This window comes from Phymastichus coffea, unplaced genomic scaffold, assembly GCF_024137745.1.
Source record: "Phymastichus coffea isolate CEN01 unplaced genomic scaffold, Cenicafe_Pcof_1.1 PCOF00005, whole genome shotgun sequence".
In the NCBI taxonomy this organism is placed as follows: Eukaryota; Metazoa; Arthropoda; class Insecta; order Hymenoptera; family Eulophidae; genus Phymastichus; species Phymastichus coffea.
In genome coordinates, this window is record NW_026706816.1 from 6,596,765 (window position 1) to 6,617,869 (window position 21,105).

The 21,105-nt window shown below is 33.7% G+C and overlaps 1 protein-coding gene across 3 annotated transcripts in view; it reads right to left on the reverse strand.

Annotated features, from left to right (window-relative positions):
* Positions 1-13,802, reverse strand: part of LOC131667657 (derlin-2) — a 244,671-nt gene extending 230,869 nt beyond the window's left edge. The window contains exons 1-4 of one of the 3 annotated variants that reach the window (XM_058941236.1): positions 13,653-13,802; positions 13,215-13,330; positions 13,041-13,106; positions 12,808-12,975 (exon numbers count right to left, since the gene is read on the reverse strand). In XM_058941236.1, coding sequence (XP_058797219.1) covers positions 12,808-12,975; positions 13,041-13,106; positions 13,215-13,330; positions 13,653-13,710 — 408 coding nt within the window. In that variant the 5' untranslated portion in view covers positions 13,711-13,802. Of the gene's footprint in view, positions 1-12,807; positions 12,976-13,040; positions 13,107-13,214; positions 13,462-13,541 lie in introns of all 3 variants that reach the window. The other 2 variants (XM_058941254.1, XM_058941246.1) reach the window with 2 other exon arrangements.
* Positions 13,803-21,105: the final 7,303 nt, after the last annotated feature.

Sequence of the window (21,105 nt, forward strand, 5' to 3'; positions counted from 1 at the left end):
TATTTCTTCTGCGTTTTTACAATATTTTGCCAAATGTCCTTCTTCGTTGAATATGAAACATGTCAGTTTTTCTGTAGAGAGATAAATATAATATACTGTGTTGGCGAAATTTATCGCGATGGACAATGGTAGCTTGTCAACTTCTTCAGGTGAAACATACATTTGATGTCTAAAACTGAAAACATGTGTGTAGTCTGGCTCATTCATGCCGGCTCTGATGTACATGATTTGCGACGTTGGATGAATATTTAAATCATCTGATACATCTAAAATGACTTGATTAAGTGATGATAAGTGAAAATTAAATGATAATTAAGTGATACTAAGGAATCACTGGGCAGGCATTTGACAAGATGATTCATTTGGTTTTACTAAACAGAGTTCTAATTACAAGAGATTATCCTAAGACGTTTACTTCAGCTTGAATATCTGTGAGCTTGTCGCGTTTTCTTATTGTTAAGGTATAAACAAACACGGTCGTGAGAAATGCGAGAGACCAATCTAATACAGAATGAATATATATATCTTTTGCGATTTCTTTAATATACTCTTAGACAGGAATTCCATCAATGGCGTCAAGGACTATAGCTTGTTCTTTCGTAGGAAGAGGTAATTGCATTATTTTTGAAGCGTAAGAGGACTTTTGTAAATAAACTATGAGTTGGGTTGGATCGTTGCAAGTGTCATTTTTTAAAGCGCGTTTTTACGAATGCTCTTGCTAATCAAAAGCACTCACAGACCTTATGTCACGGTCCTATCTATAAGCTTTTCTCTTATTTTCACTGTATTACTACAATCCGCTAAACTCATGAATCTACATCTATCAATTAGTATATTATTATAAAAGAAGCTAACTCACATATTATATGATCGTATTAGTACTAGAGTCAAATTTCATGACCATGTAAGGAGCGAACGTCATTCTACTTATAGATATAGATATAATTTTTATTGTTCAATTAAAATGCATTATTAAGAGTAATTTCAATGAAACAAAGTATTTTTTATTTAAATTTTAGGGCATCGATTATAATTATCATATTTTCAAGTACTTTTAACTATTGAATAGTATTGAATTTTAATGTGCAAACTTAATTTGTTTATAACTTTGTAAATGTTAATTATTGTAATAAAGCGGATACTCTGAACTCAAGATGACTACCTTAAAAACATGAGTAAGAATTTGTTTCATTGATAACAAATTATTTATTATTGTTATCAATAAATAAACAATTAATAATTTATTTAAACAATTAAGAGTACATGAATCGAAAGCGTTAATTCTGTACATAATGACAACATTATCATAATTTATTAATTTTAATTAACTGACTGATTTTATATTTACATTATAAGATTTTGCAAAAATACGAAAAAATGTATTTGTCAAATATTATTAACTAATTTATGTAGTTCTTTCTTTGAATTATATCTATAAGCGATAAACTATTTTTATATATAAAAATTTCTTATTATTTTATTGTAAATTTTACGCTATTTTATTAACTAATTTCGTTAGTTAAGGAGCAGTTGGAAGAAAGCGAATCAGTGACAACGTACGTCACTCGCATGTAGAGTCTTATTAAGCAATTGGAAGAACTCAAGGAAAAGTGTCTGAGGCATCAGTAATGTCAAAGATATTGGGCGGACTGCCCGAGAATTACAGTTTCTTCATCACGGCCTGGGAGAGTGTTGATGCGAGAAAACAAACAATAAATAACCTACACGAACGTCTGATGAAGGAAGAAAAGAGATGCAAGGGCGAGGAATAAAATAAAACCCGCACCGACGTGCTTCATTCAAGTGAAAGCACTTTGGAAGAGACAATAGCGAGAGACAGTGCTATTAATATCACAAAAAGCATTTCGAACATGTTTTAAAGAGAAAGGCATCATATTTAGAACATCGACAGGATATTGCAGCGAGCAGAGTGGACATATTGAAAGCGAGAATCGTATTATCATTGAATCCAGCAAAAGCATGTTACACACAAAGATGGTGCTGAGAGGTCTGTGGGCTGAGGCGACTAATACCGCCGTATACACCATGAACCGGACAACGTCTGTGGCATCTGGGAAAATCACCTTACGAATTATGGCATGGAAGAAAGCCAAACGTCAGTCATATGCGGCCCTTCGGCACTATAGGATATTATACCATTCCCGAATCGCAGACGACAAAGTTAGATAAGAAGTCAAGGAGGATTACGCTGGTTGGCTATCAAGAGGGTCGCAGAACTTTCGAGTATACGACCCAAGTAATAGAAGGGTCTTCGCCGCACGAGAGGTCACGTTCGAACCATTCGATCAACGTAGAGTATGCGTCAGAGTCGGTGAGCATGCTGTTACTTTTTAAAATTCTATTGAATCGTTCGCAAATTGATGATTTCAATTTACGGCATGTAAAATACATATTAACTTTATATTTGGTCATTAAACTTTCAAAATCTTTATTATAAAATTCACGACCTCTGTCAAGACAAATTTTCTCTGGCTCTCGTGAAAACAAGTATAGATTCCATACCCTTTGTAACGTCTTTACCAGTCTTTTGTTTATGTGCAATGTACCAAGCGTATTTAGAAAAGCAGTCAATAGTGCACAACATATATTTATAATTTTTATTCTCTTTTTCATACACTATCATATCAATAAAATCGATTTACTGTGTTTCATCAATATCACGGATGTAAATGAATATCGTGGATATTTACGACAAACTGGCTCACGAAGCTCATTCACAACATACTTACACCTGTTCTCTATTTTTCCAAACCTATAGCTCTTGTTTCAATAGTATTTATTTTTAAACTTAATGCTGAAATATTCTTATTCATACTTATCAATTTTATTCGCTATCAGTGTATATTAATGTATTGTTAGGACTTATTTTTCTCTCGCTATTAAAACTTCTCCCTTCATTAATAGTGATTAAAATTTGTTCCAACTCATCGCTAACTACTTTTCGAAAACTTTCACATTCATTACATCTTGCAAGTCGGCAATATCAGCAGGTACACACTCTCTTACTTTCTAGATCAAACTGATCATCGTTTGTAAGTTTTAATCCTATGCTTGGCGGACCATGAGTGTTATCTGAGGAAATTGATTAAATTGACGTCTAAAAAGATCGATATACATGATTATAACAAGATCGAAATCTAACTGACACTGTTAATATATTATTCCAGATTCTCATAATTCTTCGATTATAGATTGAATTTCATTGAAATGATTTTGATTAACTGCTGATGATTCTTTAATGATCTAAAACATTCTACAAGCTCATTAGGATCATCTCAATATACATAATCGGAATGATTAATTAGCCGTGCAATTTTGTAAGATGATGATAAAGAAAATTCTTTACCACTTGGTGAGTTATACAGTGAAACTTTAATTAACTGAGATATAATATCTTGAAATTTTTCACTTGATTGAAATAGTGTTGCCTCTTCACGCTTGTAATATTTTTTATATACATTTGTTTTATTTATAATAGGCACTCAAATCATATTAAATTACAATAGAGGTCTCAGTATTTTTCTTAAATAATAGTTATTGCAACGGTAGTCGATTCAATTAATCGAAACGTTCGCGATTCTGATTTTCGCACGTTAGTTCTAAGTATTGAGGGGGCGCGCGATCTTTTGAATTAGCAGTTACGTCTCAGCTGTTACTTGTGTAGTACCGCCAAAATAGTTTAGCACAGTGTTACAACGATTTGCCAATAAAAAAGTTTACTGGGATTTTGGATACGTGTGCAAGGGTGAGCAAGGAAGCAGCAACAGTAGCAGCATCACGGAAGCAGCAGCATAAGCAACAGCTATTATATAGCAGATTTGCGATCGAGGCAGCACAGCTGATTCGGATCGGAGGAGTATCTTTAATTTGCTTCAACAATTACGGCTGATCACCGTAATTGCACCGCAGGGTAGGTGCACCTCCCTTAATTATCGCGTGACAAAATACATTTGATATTTTGTTCAACAGTGTTAGCGTTAATTTTTTGTATTCGCGTCGAGCGTTAGATCGCGCCAATATTCGTATCTTCTCTCTCTCTCTTTCTCACCGAAAGTTATTTAATTGTAAATCCTATTCGCGTGCGTCAGTCTTTCGGCCCGACAAAGACTGTAGAGATTTTTATTAATAAAATCATTTAAACTTATTCGCCGATTTCGTCATATAATTTTTCCTAGTAGTTTAAACAATTGGAAAAAGCTTAGGTTTTAATCCTATTATAGCTAGGGGATTAAGTGGATTAGGAGTAAAGTCGCTTACACTTAAAACTCATCGTGTGTCACAAGGCACGTGACTTAAGGTGAGTTCAACTCTGCTTGATCGAAGACAACTAAGTTAAGTCAGTTGACGTTAAGGCGAATACACGTATTAACATACGTGTTAACGCAGCGGCGGTTTGCTCTGCATCGTGGGAGTTTGTTCTTAAATAAATTTCTCATTTTGCAGATTTATCTCCCCGTTACATTATATAAAAGTAATGTAGGGCTTGTATCATAATTATCTTTGTCTATAATAATTTTATTATTTCAAAATTTAATTGCTTAATTACCAACCAGCATAAACCATGTTTAATTTGTGATACTCCATAGACAGTGTCCATTGCTATACTTTAATTTTCTTGCAATATTGATACGTACAAGTTGTTACGTGACGCTTCATTGTATTATTTTTTTTATTTTGTCAAATAATATTTCGGACCCGAGACTTCCGTTCGGACATAGTATAATCAGCAGTATTCGTGTACGCGACTCGGTGGGAACGTGCGACAGAGGCTGATTCACGCTGCGCCAGCATGCTGCGACGGCATGCTTCGGTCAGCGTGCTTAGCTAGGTAAGACGATCCGATACGAGAAGCGTAAACGTTTAAAGTATATGTGCGAGAGAGAGACGAAAAGCGAGGGACAAAAGATATATAACGAACCGGCGTAAACAACGAACTAATCCTTAGTCAGTCAGAAGTCAGCGCTCAACTAAGAAGCCTGCAAGAGTTTGAGAATATTACAGTAAAGTTATATCGAAATACCGAGTATCGTTATTTCTAACGATTTTTCTTACGTGAACAAAAGTCATACCAGGACTCACTTTATTTGCTATTGGAATACTATTGGAATATTATTGGATAAAGAAAATATATTGGACCAGTTTATTGAACGAGTTCGAAACCAGTGATTACCTATATCACAAATCAAACAATATTTTGGACCTAGACAACAGAGTGAGTACTTTTGGGCTCTATTTTCGATAAGCTGAAATCTCTTCCTTATTGTTTTTCTTTATTATCTCTCCCCCTCTGCGCTCTAATATTACTAAGCATAATCAAGGTTCCCCTTTCGGTGAATCCACGTGATTGCGTACCGGGACCAAGTGTGTAAACACCGCTGACCGCGTAAACTAAAATATTTATTTTAATAAATCGCGAACCATATAGTAGCGCGATATTATTATTAGAAGTGTTATCCGACGTATTAAAATATATATATATAAACTTATCTAACATACCGGCGTAAGTTCATTTAAGTCAATCGGCGAAGCCCCCCTCCCTTTTTCCCGCCTGATTACTGCCGCCTGGCTCTCGCAAGGACGAACTTCGGATATTATCGGTAAAGACGCGATCCATTCGGCGACACGGTCGGGGTACCGTACTGAAGGTCTAGTCCGCCCGAGTCGGGACCACTCGGAGCTAAAAGCGGTTTAACGTGTGCCCGTTTTGAAGAGACATCAAAACTGGCACGTAACACAAGTATTCTTAAATGAATCACTTTCAGGAGTATGCAATAATTCATTATCATAATTTTTTGTAGCTCATAAGCATTCGATGCTTCTTTTAATCCATCATCAAATAAATTTTCTTAAGAATTGTTACGTTTTTTAATAATTTTCCTACATTCAAGTATTCTTTTTCATCAACTTTTTTTTCTTCTTTTTTAAGTTGCAATAATATTTCATGTTATGTTTTTTTCTGCCCAGTAAGTTTTATTTCATGAACTAACTTTTCAAGTGGTTCAATAATTTGCTTCAAAGACTCTTTAACAAATTTTTCAGTTTCTAATTAATTGGAATTTAATAAATTTTATTCGTGATTTATTGCTTCGCAAGCTTTCTCCAAGTGACTAAGCATATCAATCTGTTGATCTAACTCAACCATGTTTATTATTTATCTGCAATATAATTGAATACTGTGAATTTTATGTTGAGTGGTATGCATTTATAATGAACTTATCAAACTAGTTGATGAACAAATATCTTTAAAACATTAATATGACATGTCCATATTTATGTGATCATTATATAATGTCTTAAACTCGTATCATCATAGCGGAAATAATTAAAAAATTCATATTATCTCTCGCTAAGTATTTGGGTACTTGAGCATATGATTGACACAAGTAAAAACAATTAACGCTTCTATGTCTTCATATACAGTAGACAACTTCCTCGTTATTTTGCTTCTCACAAGCAACGTCATAAAAACCACAGTAGAGTTTTAATAAAGATATTCAAGCATGAAACATTACAGACAAAGTATTGGCTGAAAAAGCTTGGTAACGTGTACATAGTTCCGACGCAGATTTAGGTAAAAAATCTATGGCATATACTGTTATAAACATAATAAAAGCGAAATCAAAGTTGGGAATAGGATTTATTAAGAAATGTTGTAAGAAAAGATCAAAATAACGATCTAAATAAATAAAAAAAGATTTTAACAATGAAAAAACTGATAAGTATGACAGAAAAATCTCTTCCTAGTAATAATTCAAAAATTGTTATTAATAGTGCCTTAAACGAATCACGTAAAACTATGTTAACTATTAAAAGTGTTGGTGAAAAAAAAACAAATCTCCCAAGAATACTTTCAATTCTAAAAATTAAAGGTTTCCTACTATCACTTATCTTGTTTTTGCTGAACTTAACGTACTTGAATCTTTGGCAAGTGGTGTAGCAGGGATAGCACAAACTGTAAACAAGTCGAGTGCTGCAAAAAAACAATTAGAAGAAAAGAGGAGACTCAACAAAAGTGTTGAAATTTTAGCTCTTGACAAAAGTTGATATTTGAGACTATATCAAACAGGCTTTGTTTTAGTATTCAAATAAAACTATTAAAATTAACAAGATCTCTACTAATACAGATATCATTTCAAGAATGTTCTGTAGTAAATCTTGATGATAGTACTGAACCTAGTACTCCTTGGGTAGCATATAGAAAAAATGGTAAAAATACTTTCTACTTCAATAGTTTTGGTGACTCAAGATCATCTTTGACCCTCATAAAATATTTCAAAGTTGACCAAATCAAATACAATTACAAAAAGTTTCAAAATTATCATATTCACACTTGCGGTCATTTATGTTTAAAATTTTTATATGGTTTGTTAGTATGATCGTAATTTGTATAAATAGTGAGAATTGTGAATAGAGTACAGTTTTATACAATCAGTCAACATGGTTTAATCATTAACCCTTAGTTTATCTAGCAAAGTATCTGTACCACCAACATACTACTTTCCACCTTTAAAACTAGATAAAGATAAAATTTATGTTCTCGGTTTGGTAAATGATACATCCCAAGCTAGGGTAAACATCAGACACTGCAGTATCTCTAAGCGATCACTTGTGTGAGAAAGCTCATTTAAAGGTTTCTCACGCAAGAACACCTAACTACACAGCTTTGTTGTTCTCCGTGACCGCGGAAAGGCATACTAGGCCAATCAATGAAGATTTTTTCGTGACATTAATACTATCAGCAAACTAACTATGCAAAGTTGTTCAATACTATGCGTAGATGAAAACGTATATGTTTCCAACTCACAACTTTCATTTAATAACTTTTTACAGCCGTTTGAAATTTGCAAAAACATGTTTTTCGCGTATAAAACCAAAACTATTGAAGTTAGGTATGTACCTCAATGGAATAAGTTATAGATAATAGAATTATCTATAAAATGAGCTATCGCTCATCTCAATCGAGTAATTAATAATTAATATAATTACAAAAAACATCAAAATTGATCAAAAAAGGTAACATTTCAAAAATTCATATCTCCACATAGAGTGATGTTGAAAGAATTAGCTTATGATATTTTGTAGATTGCATTGTCTTCTTCATGTATGCTAAATCTGAGCTATATATAAATATTACTTTCGGCACTACAGTAATGACGATTAAACCTTTTTTTTTTAGTACATCTTGCATAATGCCCTGTGGCTCAGCCGTTAGAGTTATACATTATTTGAAAAAAGTTTTTTAAATTTCAATAATCAAACTACAACTTTGTGATTTGAACTTTTGCTCTAAAATCAGTTTAAAAGGGTGAAATTTGTCGTTGAATATGGGACAAAATGCGCCCGAGCGTTAAAGAAAGCGAGTGGTGGGAGATACAGATCCGGCGGAGAGGAAGTATATGACCGGATCCATTTCAGATCGGGCAGGCCTACGGCAATGATATCTCCGATTGACTCGGCTGTGGAGTATGTTATTCTACTTCAAAAATAAGCCGACACGTATTTTTTTTTTTTCGATTAGACCTCTACATCATTTTTTACGAGCATTTTAAAAAAGTGGTTAAAAAATAAATTTTCTAAAAATCAAATATTAAAATTTTAAAAAATGCTCTATATTTTCTAATTTTTTTACTTAATATGTTATTTATAGCTTATTTTACTGTATTTCTTATACTCTTTCGAATGCGCCATGCAGAATAAAAAAATATTGAAAATTGGCGGAAAAAACTCAATTTTTCGAAAAAATTTCAAACTCAATTTTCTCAAAAAAGCGTTTTTTTTTTCAAATTTTTATGATAGATTAAGCATTATAAGACCTTTAAATTGGTATAGGAGTGATCGCGTACTTTTACGTTTTAGTGATAAAATATCGATTTTTCGTTTTTTTTTGCCCAAAACATTGATAATTATAGTTTTAACATGTGAAACGTGTTTATATATATATATATATATATATATATATATATATATATATATATACATCCATATATACATATACAAGAATTGTACGTCTGATAGTAGTCTTGCGATTTTGATAGAATTACATTCCTTCTTCTATAAATAGCTTATAAATATACACGTGCTCGCATTGCTGATAGCACATAGTTCAGTTTCTATCAGTCGTAAATTGTGTACACACAGAGAAGCATGCATGCTTTCTAGGTGTATATTATATATTAAAGCAAGTGTACGTTATAACAAAAATCACTTTAGATCATAACTGAGTGTTTTATTTCTGTGTTTATAATTATGACTCCACATAGTACATATTCAGATAAGAGAGTTAAGTGTTGTGACTTTTTAAAAAAGCATAAATCATGTGTATATAAAACTAATAACAAGCGATTTAAAAGCTTTGGTGACTTAGCTAATAAATTGAAATTGAAGTTTGGCAGAAAAAAATTTGAACCGTTTGATAATGTGTGTGAAGAAACAAAAGAAGAAGAAGGCTTCAGTTTTAGTAAGCAAAAAAATTAAAAAAACTAAAAACAGAAAGACTAAAAAGTCTAGAAAATAAAAAATATAATTTTTATTACTTAAATAAATGAGTTTATTTTGAAACTTTTCATAAAAATAAAGTGTTTATTTTTTTAATTTTGTTGTAATGATTTGTTTGAACATTCACAATGTATTTCATATCTATATAATACACATAAAACATATATGTAAATAAGTTTTACATGTCAAAACTATAATTATCAATGTTTTGAGCAAAAAAAAAAGAAAAATCGATATTTTATCACTAAAACGTAAAAGTACGCAATCACTCCTATACCAATTTAAAGGTCTTGTAATGCTTAATCTATCATAAAAATTTGAAAAAAAAAAAAAACGCTTTTTTGAGAAAATTGAGTTTGAAATTTTTTCGAAAAATTGAGTTTTTCCCGCCAATTTTCAATATTTTTTTATTCTGCATGGCGCATTCGAAAGAGTATAAGAAATACAGTAAAATAAGCTATAAATAACATATTAAGTAAAAAAATTAGAAAATATAGAGCATTTTTTTAAATTTTAATATTTGATTTTTAGAAAATTTATTTTTTAACCACTTTTTTAAAATGCTCGTAAAAAATGATGTAGAGGTCTAATCGAAAAAAAAAAAAAATACGTGTCGGCTTATTTTTGAAGTAGAATAACATACTCCACAGCCGAGTCAATCGGAGATATCATTGCCGTAGGCCTGCCCGATCTGAAATGGATCCGGTCATATATATAGTAATAGAAAAGCCAGGCGCTCGGCGTTTGACTTTAATATTACTTATTTTGATGTATATATAATTATGCTATTTTACTGAAATTTAGTTAACAGTTTGAGTTACGTTTTAGGGACACTTATAATGTGATAAATACAAATATATAATTACCAAAAATGAACATGTATTTTGTTTAAATGTTAAAGAAATAACTACAGTTTTTATAGGGATAAATGTATTATAAATAAATATAAATTACTATTTGCCTACATTATAATAAAATATACACATATATTTATATGTTTCGTATTATCTATTTAACAAATATCGAATGCGTACTTAATTAACTTGAAAAATAAAAAAAATTTGAGTAAAATAGCGTAAATAATATCAAAATAAGTAATATTAAAGTCAAACGCCGAGCGCCTGGCTTTTCTATTACTATACATACTTCCCCTCCGCGGGATCTGTATCTCCCACCACTCGCTTTCTTTAACGCTCGGGCGCATTTTGCCCGATATTAAACGACAAATTTCACCCTTTTAAACTGATTTTAGAGCATAAGTTCAAATGACAAAGTTGTAGTTTGATTATTGAAATTTGAAAAACTTTTTTCAAATAATGTATAACCCTAACGGCTGAGCCACAGGGCATTATGCAAGATGTACTAAAAAAAAAGGTTTAATCGTCATTACTGTAGTGCCGAAAGTAATAATTATATATAGCTCAGATTTAGCATACATGAAGAAGACAATGCAATCTACAAAATATCATAAGCTAATTCTTTCGACATCACTCTATGTGGAGATATGAATTTTTGAAATTTTACCTTTTTTGATCAATTTTGATGTTTTTTGTAATTATATTAATTATTAATTACTCGATTGAGATGAGCGATAGCTCATTTTATAGATAATTCTATTATCTATAACTTATTCCATTGAGGTACATACTTAACTTCAATAGTTTTGGTTTTATACGCGAAAAACATGTTTTTGCAAATTTCAAACGGCTGTAAAAAGTTATTAAATGAAAGTTGCGAGTTGGAAACATATATGTTTTCATCTACGCATAGTATTAAACAAGTTTGCATAGTCGGTTTGCTGATAGTATTAATGTCACAAATTACCTCATTTTTGGCTTCATTGATTGGCCTATACGTATGTCTGCGATTCGAGGCTGCCTTTTTCAAAATTGTCAAACCAGCATAATAGCGCTCGATATGCATTTTATGCGTAGAGAGCCCCGAGGCTAAGAGAAAGGAGAAGTCCTTCCCATTCAATCGTTTCTCTCCGTCTCGTCCCTCTCCGTCTCTCGGTTCCCACTTGATCACTCTGTTTCATTTTTTAACTGGCTCTTTCTCCTTCTCGCCTCTGCGAGAGTCGACACATGATTTTGCTCTCGCGGTTAATTGTACAGCCTGGAGAGCGGAGTGATTAGCTGGTTGGTCGATGATGTTCATTATCGCGCCAATGAGCGACTTATCCTTTTTTTTCTTTTCACGATTGGGCAGTGAAGGTGCTCAGAAGTTTTTCAAAACACCGCATCCCTTTATTGCCAAATAATTGTCAAAAGAAATGTATTTAAGCTAGACAATTTTTAGTAATTTTTTTCTTGAAAATGACTCGAAATTCTTGGAAAAACATTTATTTTTCAAGTTAAAAACATTTAACGATCACGCCTATTTAAATTGTATGGAAAAGTATTTTCTTAGATACGAGTAGATTCTAATTTGGCATTCTTTGTTACTAATAGTGCAGCTCATATACGCGCGTTAAATGTTTTCTTTGTCATAGTCTCTTTTGCGGATTGACAGGGTTAGCTCTCAGTGTGATTATCGGTAAAGCCTTCTTCGTGAATCAATGTGGTGTTTATATGAAGACCATGCTTTAGGTAAAACTGACAAATCTAGTAGCTTACTGGTCTAAAAGAATCACTTAGGTCATAATACGCTGAGCATTAATCTATTGCACTAGTCCTTCACAACTGAAAGTTAGCTCTTTTTTTATCAGAGTGCAATAAATATAGGATCAAAAAATATGTAAAAATAAATCCAATATTTTTTTCATGTATTAATTTGACACATTAAGATTTATAAATACTTGTAACACTATTCAAAACATATTTAACTTCTATAAGTAATTGTCATTTAAATTAATTTTAAAGCATTAATTACTATTCTAAATGTCATTGTTTTTATGAACAAAGTTTATCACATCTCAGGAAACCTTAAAAATGATGAGAATTGGAATAAAATATAATTCCTTAGGTAATATTGGTGCAATAGAATCTTATTTTCAAATAACTATCAACCTTTGTTTTCTCAAAATTATGTCTTATATATTCATAATATTAATTGCAACTATATTTTCTTATGTTACTTTTCTAATATTAATGTGACACTTAATCCGATGTGCACAATTGAAGTCAGAGATAGTTATACATATATGGAAATATACATACATATGCATAACAATATACATATGAATATGTATACATGTTTATGTATACACATACACTATACATATATATATATTTACAAAAGTAATGATGAAACTATTAAGAATATCAAATGATGGAGATATTTAAAGGATACTATCATAAAAGTTGCCCCAAATATAAACATCATTACAAAATCAGCTGTCCTTCCTCGAAATGATCCTTCTTCTAGCATACGACAATATCTATATGTGAATATTATATTGAAAAAAAAATTAAATCCAATAGTGCCAAAAAACAAAAAAGTAGTTACAAAGCGCCAAAACTGAAAGAATAATATAGTTATTATAATACTATAAAATTCTTAAAAGTATAAAATATTAAACTCACCTGACATTGATAAATAATCAAGATTGGATTGAAGTAAAGTTGAAATGGAGATATTAAATCTAATTGCTATAATTATAAATTATCCTATTAATGTGCAAATTTAAATATTGAAAAGTATATTATATTCAACATATTCTCAATCATATAAAATAATTCATTTTTATGATAACTTACTACAGCTAATGTTGTTAAAATACACGCTGTTGTATATATTCTAGTAACAATAGGTATATGAAGATATTCTTGTTGAAAAGTTCTATAAACCATTTTAAACCATGGAATAGCAACTTCTGTAATGATCAGGATTGAGATGTACCAAGAAATTGATATATCATAATGCTATAGAATAATACATCACTACCAAAACAATTGCTTTTTCTCAAGGAAATTCTATACACATTAACTAATTGAATGGACTGTGCTAAATTATGAGAATAAATTAGATTAGAATCAATGTGATTGTTAACAAAAGGGGATGAAATGTGTATTTTTTATGTATACAGTGTATATATACGTATGTATAATAGATAGATGACATATATGTGCTACATTTATTTATTTTATCAATTTCATTATTTAGCTATTCTTTTTTATAGAATCCTATAAAACAACCTGATTGTATAAACCAAATATAGACATAAATCATACAGAAATCTACGTTGCGAAACATTTTTTATATATGTTAACACAAGAAAATGAGAGTTTAAGATGATTGATAAAATAATCACGTCACGGATAGTTCGTCATTAAAGTAATACTGTTGATCGATATTATTTGTTTGTTCGTCTTCAAGTAGATAGGCGGCATTCGGCTCATAGCTCAGAGTATGGTGCTCAATTTTAGGTTTTCTAAAAATTCGTTTGTGCCAGTTACTGATTTCATAATTACTTTGGATAATTAGATATTTTCCGCTATACTATAGCTTAACTGTTGTTTCCATTCTGTTTTGATATTGTTACGCCCCAAACTAGGGCAGACACCAGACGCTAAAGTATCACTAAGCGATCGCTTGTGTGAGAAAGCTCATTTTAAGGTTTCTCACGCAAGAACACCTAACTACGCAGATCTGTTGTTCTTCATGATCGCGAAAAGTCCCACGGGTGTCTGCAATTCGATGCTGCCGTTTGCAAAATTATCAAACCAGCATAATAGCGCTCGATGTACACTTTATGAATAGAGAGTCGCGAGGCCGAGAGAAAGAGAAGAGAAGTCCTCTCTCTCCGTCTCGCGTCCCTCTCAGTCTCACGATTTCCATCTAATCACTCTGTCATTTTTCAACTAGCTTTCTCTTTCTCGCCTCCGTGATTGTCAACACATGATTTTGCTCTCGCGGTTGATTTTACAGCGTGAAGAACGAAGTGAATAGCTCGTTAGTCGATGACGTTCATTGTTACGTCATTGAGTGACTTATCCTTCTTTTCTTTTCACAATTGGGCAGTAAGAGTGCTCGGAAGCTTTTCGGAAGAGAGTTCCCTTTTTAATAACGACGAGCAAAAAAGGTAGTTAGAGACAAGAAAACGAAGAGAGCAGATGCATTCCAAGTCGCAAGCGAACAGTTTTATTATCATGATGGAAGTGAATAAATTTGTTTTTTGAAATAATTTCTAGAGAAATTAATTTAAAAATTTAAGCTCTCTGCTAATCCCTCTCGACTTGTGTGGTGTACGTGGCCGTGAGTGGCGTTTCATGCGTGCTTTATATTCGATCAACAAGACCATGAAGCAGTTGGAGGAGAGTCTCCCGTCATCCGAGGAAAGGGAAACAGGACGTAATAGGTATATAAATTAAAAGATATTAGTTGTAAAATTATTTCAAATTTGCATTAATAATAACACATGGATCTACGATTACAAAGAAGACGTGAGTGGTAAGGGCTATAAGGGTTCTAAGCCACTTTTACCATGCGAGTTTTTAATCCTTCCTTACCAGCAGTCGTAACATTATCAATCCCATGTTACCGACCTATGGGATGTTTTATCGGCAGATTTTTTATCGACGATGGACTTGTTTGACCGGCATTGTAGTCGAGCGTTGTGTATGTGTGTGTGCGTATGTGTGTGTGTGTAGCGATATGCAGGCCCCGCCGGTAGTTACCGACTCTTTCATCGATGTGGATGGATCCCCCCGGCCCCGTGCCCCCGATGATCGATGAGTCAGATTGAAAAAATATATGATTAATACTATCGACGGCGTACTGGCATGCCTAGTCGGTATATCTCGTGGAAAGTTCCCAATTTACCGGTGTACTCGGTCGCATACTCCGTGGGATAAGATTTATTGGTAAATCAATAAAATCACCAAATTTTACATACGTTTAAAATTAAAAAAGTTTGATAAAAAAAGTATACATGGCTATTATTATTTTTTTTTTATTTAACGTCGCTCTATTTATGCCCCATCAGTGTTAAGGCTTACAATTTGTTTGAGAACAAAGCACATGAAACTTTTTTCAAAGGTACTTTTATCAATTAGCAGGGACTGGGAATCGAACCCGGATCTACCGGGTGCGAGTCCGTCGCCCTACCGACCGAGCCATTGCAGGCTTCACATGGCTATTATATTATAATACTTAGACAAGTTTTGTAACAAGACCGCTTATTGGATTATACTTAACTATACGATCGTGTAAAATTAAACAATATGCAGCTGTTTCCGCAGGTATATAATTTTTTGTTTCAAACTCTAGACGTACATCTACAGCAGCTTGTTTCAATAATTAATTTTGCTTAGAACAATCTATTACATTAGACGTGCATGCGTAATAAATTGTTTTCGGTCTAAAAGTGGATTGTACATACAGTCTCTGTTGTAATAGTTCTGTTGGAGGAGTTAGTTTTATTTATATATGCACTTATATGTATAATTAGTAAACACTAGTTTATTAACTCTTAAATTATCCGAACTCTTTATTAACTCTTAAATACAAAATATAAAATATAGATTAAAGAAATACTGCGCACACTGCTAAGTTACAACCAAACAAAAAAACTCTTAAATAGTTGTCTCAAGAAAACAAAAACGTTGCTGTCGCTATCGGCGTTAAGCAGAGAGTGTGAGAGAGCATTTTATTCTCCCCCTCCGAGCCGCGCCAAAACCGAGCCGCTGGATGGTGGCGCCTCCAGTGGTGGTCACGACGTACATTCTCAAGTTCACTTAAAAATTAGCATACATGTCATATAACATAGAATACTGATTATTACATATATGAAGATTTGAATTTCCATACGGATATTGCTGAAGAATGAGAGTAAGTTTAATATTGGTTACACTGCAATGCTCAAATCTGCTGGAATTTTTAGTTTGATCAGACTTTCGTTTTGTTTGAAAACCTAATATAATATATCTTGGTTTTTCTAAGTGATTGGAGGTATTTACTGTCCAAAGATGTTTTGACGTTTATGGTAATGATGGATACTGTTACATCGTTACTAAAAAAAAGGTACGTAACGAACCATGATAAGTAATTAAGTGTCACGAGAACACACATTACGGGTTATGGTAACTAATCGGGTATCGGTAATTTAACTTCCTATCGTATCAACCCTCCCGGAAACATTTGTAAATCTATCTAGCGAGACAGATTAGACTAAGCACGTTCTCCATAATATTTCCTCTAATATTACTCACCGCATATTAATTTAATAAAAACAAGGGAAGGGGTACATCAGCCTATGGTATAAAAAGGCTGAATCAGAATCCGCAATAGCTCATACTCAAGCTAATACTCATACTCGTACTTATACTGATTAATTTAGTTATTGTATTATTTCTAAGTTACGCTACCCGGCTATTCAGAACCGGAATTATACTCTGCCAAGCATTATAAACTTGTCTTTCAATAATAAATCTTAATCAAATCCAAACACCTGAGACTGTTTCGTAAAATCTTTTCTGAAGCCCAGTCCTAACAAGATGAGAAACTAAGTTATCTACCTAAACACACTACATATAATAATAGCGCTATTCCTTTAACCAACCTCGGCTTAACTCCCGACTAAGATCCAACTTTTACCAATGCGACAGTATTTTAAACATTATTACGTCTAGCCATAACATCTCCTCGTTAAGGCATAAAAATACTCATAAAATTCCCCTATTGCAAAAATCTACGCTGGATTTCCAGCTGGATAATATGGATTCCATATGGATTCTACCTGGATTTCTAGGTGGATTTTTTTAAATTGAGGTGGATTTTTAAAAAATCCAGGTGAATTTCCAGGTGGATTTCCAGTGAATTTTTTATAAATCAGGATGGATTTCCAGCTGGATCACATGGCTTCCAAATGGATTTGTGTGTGGATTTATAAGTGAATTTCTAGGTGGATTTCCAGGTGAATTTCTAAGTAGATTTCAAGGTGGATTTCTAGATGGATTTCTAGGTGACTATTTCTAAAATCCAAGTAAGTTTCCAGGTGAATTTTTTTAAATTCAGGTAAATTCCTACATATATTTTCTATACATGTACATTTATTTATGTATAATTAATATACTGATAAATAAAAAATAAAATGAATTGTAACGGGGTGGGTACCGTTTAATTACTTTATTCGCACAATTCCACCGAAGGGCGCGCGTAATTACCTATGCTCGATACGTTAGTCGGAAAGCAAGAGAGAAACAGATGTCAGTCAACCAACTAACTACAAATGTGAGTGGAAGCAATACGGAATAAACGAGCCGAAATCACTTGTTAAATATCACGAACGAAAGCCTTTATTGTCTTCTCAAATACTACATCAGAATCGGCCCACGTGTTTACGTTTACATCGACGCTCGCTCGACAACAACATGCAGTGTTGGGACGCTCGTTGCTCTTTGTTAACAGAGCTATTACATGCACGCTTTGAACACGAGGAATTAATTATTACGCATGCAATCGCGATCGTGAGATTGAGCTGGCCAGCTTACCTTTATTTAGAAGACGTTGGAAGACAAGAATGCACGATTTGCACTGCGGAAAAGTTTGTCTGTTCTTTTGTCGCGGCTCGCGAATTCGCGAGCACGTGGTTCCGCCCTCGATAGCGAACCTCACACACTCTCGCTGTCGCGGGGAATGACGCTCTCCTCTGGCTCAGGTCCGCACTCGTTCAGGCACTTCAACCCTGGATCGCGATCTTGGCGGTTTCTGTATCGGCAGCTGACGACGTGACTACCGGCGAATACCTTGATGGTTAGTGCTCCACTGCTTCAATTTCAATCGCGCGCGTTCCGTCTGCTCGCGTGCCGAATTCCTTCGTTACGTTTTTCGTCTCTCCGGTAGGTGCTGCCCCCGCAGGCAGCAATTAGGTTATATTATTAGCGCTAATTTGACGTTTACCGTCACAGAATATATGGTATTAAATTTTATTAAAATAATATGATTATTTTATATATTTAGATGCAATATTATTAATACATGAAATGTTATTTTTAATACATGAAATGTTATTTCAATTGCTCTTTTTGTTTCTTGATTTTTTTTTATGCACGAATTAATGTCCTCAGTTATGTAATTATTTTTCTTGTTTATCATCCTCTTTGTATCACTTTTGTTTTTTTTTTAACTTTCTGGCAATAATAACTTAAACATTCTAAAAGTATAATAAATGTATATAATGAGATGTGTAATAAGAAAATTATATATATTTACAGGGTGTCCCATTTTAAAGGAACCACCCCGAAATTTTCAACGGTTGGTGTTGTACTAAAAAATTATTCAGACAATATTTGTTTGGGACAATGGGGGCAACCTTTCTGTAAAATCTGATTTGACCTTGAGATTCATTTTCAAGGTCATTTGAAGGTCAAAGTCATTTTTTGAATGGGAACCTATATTTTTGAACCAGGATTCGGAAAGAGCGGAAAATTCTACGTTCAGATAACGTATTATGTGTGGGGTGCGGTTAACCCCCCCCCCCTCGCCTAAGGTCATGTAGGGGTCAAATTTATGATTTTCTTCATCTATGCACAGCGATGATCGGGCAAGGGTAAGGTTAATTGTAATAACCCAATAACTCCAATACCCAATAAGTCGATAACCCCAATAACCCTAATAACCCAGGAACCAACAGTTATTTTGAATAAGGACCCCCATTTTTTATCCCGGATTCGAAAAGAGCGGGAAATTCTACGTTTAGATAAAGTATTATGTTGGGGGATCGGTTCACCCACCATCCGACCGAGTTAAATGTGAGGTTAATAAGGTATTGATTACCCGGCCACTGAAGACAAGGTGGGAATACTCAGCCGATCAAGACAAGACGTTGACTACAGATAGAGTTATGGTCAAGATTGTAACATAAACATGTATCTCATAAGATGTTCAAAAATACCCCCGTTCAAATTTATGCAGTGTTGAATTCTACGTTCAAAATTTTCAACTGTGGACATCAAAACGTGACGCGGAATATCTCTGCAAGCTTGTATGATGCGTTGCAGCATATCTTGCCGTGTTGTTGGTTGCTGTGCATAAACAACATTTTTCATTATGTCGATTGAGTTGCTCATTACCATGAAATGTCGCTTCGTCCGAAAACATGACGTATCTGAAAAATTCAAGATCTTCACGAATCCTTGCTTGAGTCCAATTACAGAATTCGAGTCTGCGGCGGAGATCATTTGGCATCAAAGCTTGAGTCAAAGTTATGTGATACGGATGAAATCTGTACAGCCGCAAAAATCTAGCGGCTGTTGATCTTGGGATTCCAGTACGTCTCTGAATTTCACGCAACGAGATATGATGATCCAAATCAACCATTGCCAAAACGACGAGAATTCGTGGATCATCGTTGTTCGGCATAATAATGCGACGACGATTTCTGCGTATACGGGGTCGACGTCTCTCTCTTTGGTCGATGATTCGGATTCTCACGTGGTTCGAGTAGTGAAGCCTCCCTGGGTAATTTTGGCGGTAATACCTTGCCGCAGCACGATATCGGCCTTGACATGACCCGAGAGACAACAGAATATCAAAAATTTCGTTTCTCGAATAATCCGGCATATTCCCTCCATTTAAGTCGACTAAGAAAATTACACTTGAACTATCCTGAGAAGGACTGTTCGCGATTCACTATTGTCATAAACAATACTAAAAAAGTGTTATTAAACAATTTAGTAGAAACTTTGTAGGCTTGTCCGGACACTAGAAAAAAGAATGAAAATAACATGTTATCCCACAAAATGGAAAATGACACTTCTCATGAAGGCTATGAATACATGAAGTCGACTTTGAAAATCCACCTGAAGTTTAAGCTTAAGGTCACTCTTGTTTGACCCTACAATTTTTTTAGGATATTGGGGTTATTGAATTATTGGGGTTATCGGGTTATTGGATTATTGGGTTATTTGGGTTATTGAGTAAAAGGGTTATTACAATTAACCTTACTCTTGCCCGATCATCCCTGTGCATAGATGAAGAAAATCATAAATTTGACCCCTACACGACCTTAGGCGGGGGGGGGGGGGGGGTTAACCGCACCCCACACATAATAGTTATCTAAACGTAGAATTTTCCGCTCTTTCCGAATCCGGGATCAAAAATATGGGTTCCCATTCAAACCATGACTTTGAACTTCAAATGACCTTGGAAATGAATCTCAAGGCCAAATCGGATTTTATAGAAAGGTTGCCCCCATTGTCCCAAACAACTATTGTCTGAACAATTTTTTTGTACAATGCCAACTGTCGAAAATTTCGGGGTGGTTCCTTTAACATAGGACACCCTGTGTATATATATAAGTTTATTTATTTACAACTTATATGTTACATTTGGATTACATTTCCTAAATTTCTATTTGTGTCTCGTATCCAGTTTGTGTAGTTGATTATGTATGTGTTTTGTGTATGTGTGTGTGTGCGCGTGCGTGTGTGTGTGTATGCGTTGTGTAAATATGTGCCTTTGTAGGTGTGTCTGCAATTCTTGTGTCCCTGTCTTCTGCGCCTGCCTGTTCTTCTTTTCTTCTCATTTTTCTTCTGATTAAGCTTCTCTTCCTCTTTCTCTCTCCAAGATCTGCCTTTTCCGCTCTTCTGTTTTCTTTTCAGCTTTTCCTTTATTACTTTCTTTTGCCTTTTCACCTTTGCTATTCCT